General features: G+C 45.1%; 1 protein-coding gene across 1 annotated transcript in view; it reads left to right on the top strand.

Moving 5' to 3' along the window:
• The window catches only part of LOC137305962 (zinc finger protein neuro-d4-like), a 63,108-nt gene extending 55,467 nt beyond the window's left edge, over positions 1–7,641 (top strand). The window contains exons 11-12 of the mRNA XM_067974933.1: positions 2,116–2,197; positions 3,196–7,641. Of these exons, the coding sequence (XP_067831034.1) occupies positions 2,116–2,197; positions 3,196–3,266 (153 nt within the window). The 3' untranslated portion in view covers positions 3,267–7,641. The remainder of the gene's footprint in view (positions 1–2,115; positions 2,198–3,195) is intronic.
• The last annotated feature ends 713 nt before the right edge of the window (positions 7,642–8,354 follow it).

Below are 8,354 nucleotides of genomic sequence, written 5' to 3' on the forward strand. Positions count from 1 at the left end.
AGATCAGACAATGTGAAGTTGTTGCATCCACATAAAGTGGGTGTGGTTTCTGATACTAGTTGACAATTTTGATTGAGGGTAAAAGGTTCTGACTTCCTCTTTCTCGCTGTGAGTTGGTGTCTGGAACAGTGAGAGAGGCACAGAAGCCTCTCTCTCTAAAGTTATTCCTGTCAATCAGCAAATGGTATGTTGGCCTTTATTGCAAGGGGGCTGGAGTACAAGACTAAGGAAGTCTTACTACAATTGTGAGACCTCACCTGGAGTACTGTGTACAGTTTTGGTCTCCTTATCTAAGGAAGGATATACTTGCCTTAGAGGCGGTGCCATGAAGGTTCACTAGATTGATTCCTGGGATGAGAGGGTTGTCCTATGAGGAGAGACTGAGTAGAATGGGCCTATACTCTCTGGAGTTTAGAAGAATGAGAGGTGATCTCATTGAAATGTATAAGATTCTGAGAGGGTTTGACAGGGTAGATACTGAGAGGCTGTTTCCCCTGGCTGGAGAGTCTAGAACTAGGGGGCATAGTCTCAGGATAAGGGGTCGGCCATTTAAGACTGAGATGAGGAGGAATTTCTTCACTCAGAGGGTTGTGAATCTTTGGAATTCTCTACCCCAGAGGGCTGTGGATGCTGAGTCGTTGAATATATTCAAGATTGATACAGATAGATTTTTGGACTCTAGGTGAATCAAGGGATATGGGGATCGGGCGGGAAAGTGGAGTTGAGGTTGAAGATCAGCCATGATCTGATTGAATGGCGGAGCAGGCTCGAGGGGCCGTGTGGCCTTTTCCTGCTCCTATTTCATATGTTCTTATGTTCAGTCAGAAATACTGACTAGTACAGCAAAGTTAGGTCACTATCAAGGGGAAACTTTGCATAATTTGTTATTTTTGACATTGTGGGGAGTGACAGGAAACAGGTACAATCTCAGTATGAAAATAATATTCTGTTCATTCATGTATTTCATGTAAAATAAACCAGTTTGTTGACCTTGTCTCACTTCAGTGCCTCTCTGTCCGTCTTCTGAAAGACAGAATAAATGCACCTGGTATCAGGGACGAGATCACAGTATCTAGTTTATTCAACGGGAGGTCTTAACATGAGGGCAAAAGGATTTGACTTCCTCTTTCTCGCTGTGGGTTTGTGCCTGGAACAGTGAAAGAGGGACATAAGTCACTCTTTCTAAAGTGTATCAACGACAACTTGCACTTGTATTGCACCTTTAACGTAATAAAACGTCCCAAGGCGCTTCACAGGATCATAAGCAAACAAAATTTGACAAATCGAGCCACATAAGGAGATATTAGGTCAGATGAGGTAAGTTTTAAGGAGCGTCTTAAAGGAGGAGAGAGAGGCGGGGAGGTTTAAGGAGGGAATTCCAGAGCTGAGGGCCCAGGCAGCTGAAGCCACGGCCGCCAATGGTGGAGCGATGAAAATCGGGGATGCTCAAGAGGCCGGAATTAAAGGGTTGCAACCATGAGGTCAGGTTGCTTAGACTGGGCTTGTATTCCCTCGAGTATAGAAGATTAAGGGGTGATCTGATTGAGGTGTTTAAGATGATTAAAGGAGTTGATAGGGTGGATAGAGAGAAACTATTTCCTCTGGTGGGGGGAGTCTTAAACTTAAAATTAGAGCTAGGCCGTTCAGGGGTGATGTCAGGAAGCGTTTCTTCACACAAAGGGGAGTGGAAATCTGGAACTCTCTCCCCCAAAAAGCTGTTGAGGCTGGGGGTCAATTGAAAATTTCAAAACTGAGATTGATAGATTTTTGTTGGGTGAGGGGAATAAGGGTTACGGAACCAAGGCAGGTAAATGGAGTTAAGATACAGATCAGCCATGATCTAATTGGATGGCTCGAGGGGCTGAATGGCCTCCTCCTGTTCCTATGTTCCAGTAGGGGGCAAATGTTTTGAGATTAGAGGGAGCTTTAATCTGCATCTAACACGGGAGGAGTGTGAGTGTGAAAGGATTACAGATGCTGCACTGTGCTTATCTCGAGAAGCACAAACAAACAAATGTCTCGATTGCTTAACTTAAAGTATCATGGCGGTAATGTTAGCTTCAGTGACACTCTAGAACGTAATGTAAAGTCTTATTATCCATTTCTTCCCAACAGGATCAGTTACTGTTCTGTGATGATTGTGATCGAGGCTATCACATGTACTGCCTGAACCCGCCGATGTCTGAACCCCCTGAAGGTAAGGACCCCCCCCAACTTTTTATCTCTACTGAGAGGCCAAATTTCCTGCCTCTTGTGTGTGAAATCTATGCCTCAGTTAACAATGTATCGGGGACTGGGGAAATGCAGCTGTTTAGAAAGCTGTCCTTTCACATCTGGAACTTGCGCTGGAGCCCAGCCCAGACTGATGGCATGAACGTCTCCTCTCTTGGCCAACATAGTCACCATACACTGGAACACGAGAGGGTGGGGTGTGTATTGTCTTAACTTCCAGTCAAATTCTCCACTTCTGGGATTTTCCACTGAGAGTGACTCGGGAGTAGAATACGTCCAATACGATAACAGGATGATATCATACAATATATTTCCCTTCATTATTGGCATAGCAACGCCAATACGTGAGGTATGCCAGAATGTTACTGGCATTTACCCGTGGGTAGAGGATTTTTAATGATCTATATCTTACCATTTCTTGTCTTAAAAACCTTACTTCCTGTTGTGATACTTTGTGTGTCAACTTTTCCCATTCCAAATTCTTATGTCCACATTTATAATGGAACCCACCCATGTAAACGTGTCACGCTGTAATTGCACCTTCCTGCCAGCGGTGGCGCTGCAATGCCTCAGATTTCTGTCCTCCAGCTCTCTCAGTCTGTACTGCAGATAAATCATTTATTTTATTAAAAATCGTGTGCCAGCCAGCCCTGGTCCAATTATCCCCCCCTCCCCGACCTCTAACCCCACTTCACCCGAAGGCTACATTTGACCTTGACTACCTGGGGTTATTCTGACTTTGGGCGTTGTGTAAATACGCGTGTTAGCAATTCAGCCGCCCAATGGGAGAGACGTACAACGGGTGGCTGAATCAATATTGCCCATTTTACACTGTCGGCCAAACTCAAAATGACTCCTCTTCCTTTGTGCAACCACACAGGAGATTAACTGAACTTCACTTTTTTAAAAAAAATGTTTAACAAAAAAATATCTGAATGATTTTTATTCCTTTTCCCCTCACAGGTAGTTGGAGTTGTCATTTGTGTTTACAACAGTTGAAAGAAAAAGCCTCGGCCTACATAACTTTAACCTAAAAGCTAAATAGTTATTGGCAAGTGAATGCCAATAACAGTGAAAATTAAAGTCCAAACCGTCTCCACACGTCCAGCTCAGATAAGTGACCATGTTCCAGAAACAAGCCACTAAACGTTGTAAGATAGCGACCTTTAACTCGAAGAGGTCTGAATGCTGCTACTTGGGGCAACCTCTATCCTTGTACTGTGATTTTAAACATGAAATGAGGTGTTTTACACGTTGATATTTAGCGAGCGATTTGTTTTTACTTTGTGAAGCAGACGCCTTCACCACCGAGTATTTTTTAAGAGACAATGAAACAAAAATTAAGAGAGAGAGAGAGGAGAAATGCAAATAGAACAAGGACCGGCTTCAGCCGTTGAGGGAAGCATCAACTTGCATTTGATTCGATTTTAGCCTCGAGCTGGGTACAAACTGTCACCGCACAGACCTCAGTTACAGCTCAGATCCTGACGGGAACGGGACAAGTCCTGTTGGACGGTTTGCTGCATGTTGGACCAAACCTATTGGTGTTGACGGACATATTTCGTAGTGGGAGCTGATTGAGGAAATAATTGCCCCCCTCCCCCTCCCATCCTCCCCCAACCCTTCAGTAAAAAAAGAGTTGTTTGTTGTAAAAATGCATGTCGTGATATATATTGTCCCCCCCACCCCCAGAAGGCCAAAGGAAACAAGATGGGCCAAATGCAGGAGTGGAGTCTAAACTCATGTGATTGAATCAGAGACCTCTATAAAACAGGCTGGACTGTGGTGATTGATCCCATGATGCTGGATAAACTGGAGTCAACCCTTTAATACATTGGAGCACGTGTTTTGTCAGGCTGGATGTTCAGTGCTGTCTGACAGGTCCTCTTTGGGCCTCTCTCCACCAGGGGCTTTGTAGAAGTGCAAACACTCTACCCGATCTCCACCGTTCCCTGGGAACTTCTACCCAGCCATTAGAAGAGGCCTTGCAGGTAAGGCAGGCCTGTCCCCTCCACAGGAAAATCAGCAACCCAAAAAAATAGCTTTCTTCTACTGAGGAAACGTGCAAGCAAGAGGAGTGCGAGGTGTCCACGGCCTGAACTGCTGGAGCCTTGCTCTTGAAAAAGACCAGGGCTGAAAAGGATTCAAGCTTCTCCGTTTATGTCTCGAGAAAAGAATATGATTTGCTTTGGGACTATTTTTCATAAGCTGATGTGTATATATGTTAATTGGATGTGATTAGGCTTACCCGCTTCATTGGTCAACACTGGTGATTGGTGCGTCCAGTTATTCGGCCAACGTTTGCTGTAGATTCCAACTGACTCACCAACTGGTCAACGGTTTCTCAACTTGTCTCATTCACTACTTGAAGACACCGATTGGCATTATTTCCCATTCCAAACCCCTTGTCCAAAGAAGCTTAGCATCTGGGTATCGTAAGAGCGCTGAGCGGGACGCAGCCTCTAGAAAGTTCCGACACATTGGCGACGGCGCGGAGTGAAGTCACAGCAGCAATCTGCGGGCCGGCAATCTCCTGGACAGGACGGGGGCATCTACATAATAGCAACAAGGGACAACCTCCCCCACCAGCACTTTTACACTGGACGGGTTGGCAGGGGGAGGGGCGGATAACAGTTTAGCTCGGTGGTCGAGTCTGGTCCCATTACCGCTTGAATCAAACCTGCAGTCTCTCTGTAAAAGGTTTGATCGGCAGAAATCAGAGTAGACGCGTCAATCAGTAGGTTTGCTTTTAAAAGAGTGGCCAAGATGCCCTAATCTGAGTCTTTCCTTCACTTCCTTTGGTTCCCTGAAGAAGCAGCTCGGTTTACGGTGGGGACTCCATGTATAAACAGCAGAGAGGTTTCCAGCACAAAAAAACAGGCCATTCAGCCCATCAACGCTGTGCTGGTGTTTATCCCCACGAGTCACCTAGTCTAATCCCGCTCTCCTGCTCACTTCCCATACCTTTTAATATTTCTCTTTTACAAGAATTGATGGACTCTGTTTCAACAATGATTTGTTACAGAGGATCCCAAGATTCTAACCACCCAATGTGTGAAGGGAATTTTTTTCTAAACGCCTCTTTAATTCTCTATTGTGATTATCTTAAATTCATTCCCTTTCATTACCATCTCAGTGGAAACAATCTAACACAATTCACCTCATTGTAACCCTTCATAATCTTGACGACCTACGTCAAGCCGCTCCCTAACCTTCTCAGCTCTCGCGAGAAAAAGACCCAACGCAGATCTCAGATAATTGGCAAAAGAAGCCGAGGAGAGATGAGGAGAAATATTTTTTACGCAGCGAGTTGTTACGATCTGGAATGCGCTGCCTGAAAGGGCGGTGGAAGCAGGTTCAATAGTAACTTTCGAAGGGAAAATATTCACAGGACTACGAGGAAAGAGCAGGGGGAATGGGACCAATTGGATGATAGCTCTTTCAAAGAGCCGGCACAGGCACGATGGGCCCAATGGCCTCCTTCAATGCAGTAAGGTTCTATGATTAGACTTAGAAAAAATGTTTCCACTTGTGGGGGAGTCCAAAACTAGATGTCACAAATATGAGATAGTCACTAATAAATTCAATCGGGAATTCAGGAGAAACTTCTTCACCCAGAGAGTGGTGAGAATGTGGAATGCGTTATCACAAGGAGTAGTTGAGGTGAATAGCACAGATGCATTTAAGGGGAAGCTAGATAAACACATGAGGGAGAAAGGAATGGAAGGTCATGGTGATAGGGTGAGATGAAGAGGGATAGGGGGAGGCTCGTGTGGAGCACGAAGGCCGGCATGGACCAGTTAGGCCGAATGGCCTGTTTCTGTGCCGAAGACTCGATGTAATTCTCAAGTCTCTCTTCATAACTGTGGTCCCTCATCCCTGGTAACTCCCTAGTGAATCTACACTGCTTCCATTCCCATTGTTTTTATATCCTGCCAATAATGGAATGGCCCAAAGTGTACTTGCTTTGGCTTTACATGATATGACCAAACCTTTTGCACAGATATATGTTAATGTTTTAAAAAAGCACACTTAGTTTGCCAAAATATACATCGGGAACACCCCCGTTTAGTGGTTGAGAGTATGGAGGTTACTCAGAGGAGTGCTGCAGATGGAGGAGAAAGGACCTTATCTCCAGATAAGCTCCAAGCTAAATAGCACTGGTCGGGCAAACGGGATTCTTGTCTCACCCGTTTCCCCGACTCACAGGTCCGGTTTCTGCCCCCCCATAGTCTTCAGACGGCATCTCTTTAGAAGGTGAGGGAGTCCCACCATTGGTTATGGGGGTTCCTCCGCAGGCACAGAACCCCAAGATTAATTTAGTTACCTGACTCTGTCGGCATCTTGCAAACCGAAACACCTGCGGCACTGGACACCGGGGGTGGTAGTCAGACCTTTTATCATGGCCACGGGTGAGCTTTTCTGCGAGCAATGCCATCTCCCCCTCGCTGGCCGGTACGGGACTGAGCCTGAGGGTGGGGAAGGTCTGAGGCCAGAATTGTAGAGTCGCCAATAAGACTGTAGAGCAGATGCACATGCACTGTTGTTGGAATGTTGCCATGGGTACCCTCGCTCACAGCATCTTACAGCCCAATACCCCTGCACCAGCTCTCTGAAAGAGCTCTTCCCTCAGTCCTACTCCCCTCCCTTTCCCCACTCGGCCCATCGCGACTCTGCCAGCTCTCTGAAAGAGCTCTTCCCTCAGTCCTACTCCCCTCCCTTTCCCCACTCGGCCCATCGCGACTCTGCCAGCTCTCTGAAACAGCTATCCCTTTGGTGCTATTCCGCTGCCCATCCCCATATCCATAGAAATATTTCTTCTTCAAATCTTTATTTACTTCCCGATTAAAAGAAATTCTGGATTTTCCTTCCACCACTGTTTGTCCAATAGGGGCATTAATACTCTCAGCGTAAAAAATAATTCCCCTAAACTTTCCTTTCGTGCTTTTGATGATCTAGTTACTGACTTACAGACCAGTACAAATAGTTTTTCCTGATTTATCCCGATCAAAATCCCATATAAATTTGAACACAGTGTAAACGGGTTGAATCTGAGATGGCCGCAGTCCCAATAGAGCGGGTTCCACAATATAAAATGGGGCACTGTGTTTAGCACTGAATCCTCACAGTGTTGATGTTTTGAGACTTCTGTAATGAGGAAGGGAAATAGTCATCGACTAAAATGATTGTATTTTCAATTAAAATTAGAACGACATTTCTTGCTAAGAGTAAAACGTAAAATGATTTCTCCAACTAAACCAACACTGGTTTTAAAGCCATCACTTCGGGAACGGATGTCAGACAAATAAATTCTCAGTTTTCAGTCAAGCCCCCGGTTCATTAGTTCTCAACATTTCTTAGTTTTAATAGTTAGGCCCGAGTTTACAATCGGGGATCCCAGAAATCGACCTGTCCTTTTGTGCGCTCTGCGTTTAGGGTTGCCAACCCTCCGGGGTTGTTCTGGAGTCTCCGGGAATTGAAGGATGATCTCCTGGATGCTGCTGCCAGCAAACCCGGGGGAAAAAATCATTTGGGGGCGGAGGGGGGGGGGGTCAAAAACATTAGGAGTTTTATTCGATTTCTTTGAACACTTTCACTTATTAGTTATAAAAATATTTGGAGATGAGGGAAAAAAGGCTGTCTGACCGACTGGGATGGGAGGTCATGTGATAAAACCTTCGGGAATACGTCCAACCAGAGTTGGCAACTCCTATCTGCATTGTGTCAGAACGATTCTGACATTTTTTGGAATGTAAAATTTTTGTGAAAACGAGGAATAGCAAAATGGACAATTTTTAGTTGCATTTGTTCCGAGATTAAAATTTGGGAGCAAAGAAAACCCAGCTTAAAATTTCTTCTGAAGAGAATTAAACTAAATTTCGAGGCCTGGAGGCTTAAAGATTTCTCAGAGTAAAATAACCCATTTCACCCAACGGTTCCACTTATTTTCAAACACTCCTGGTTCCCTAGACTTCTTTCTGCACGTAAACCAACTGATTCAGGCTCTTGGCCTAGCAATAGCTGAAGCTTGACAACAACAACCACTTGCATTTATATAGCGCCTTTAACGTAGTAAAAACGTCCCAAGGCGCTTCACAAGAGCGTTTATCAGACAAAATTTG

This window comes from Heptranchias perlo, chromosome 41 (genome assembly GCF_035084215.1).
Source record: "Heptranchias perlo isolate sHepPer1 chromosome 41, sHepPer1.hap1, whole genome shotgun sequence".
Classification (NCBI taxonomy): domain Eukaryota; kingdom Metazoa; phylum Chordata; class Chondrichthyes; order Hexanchiformes; family Hexanchidae; genus Heptranchias; species Heptranchias perlo.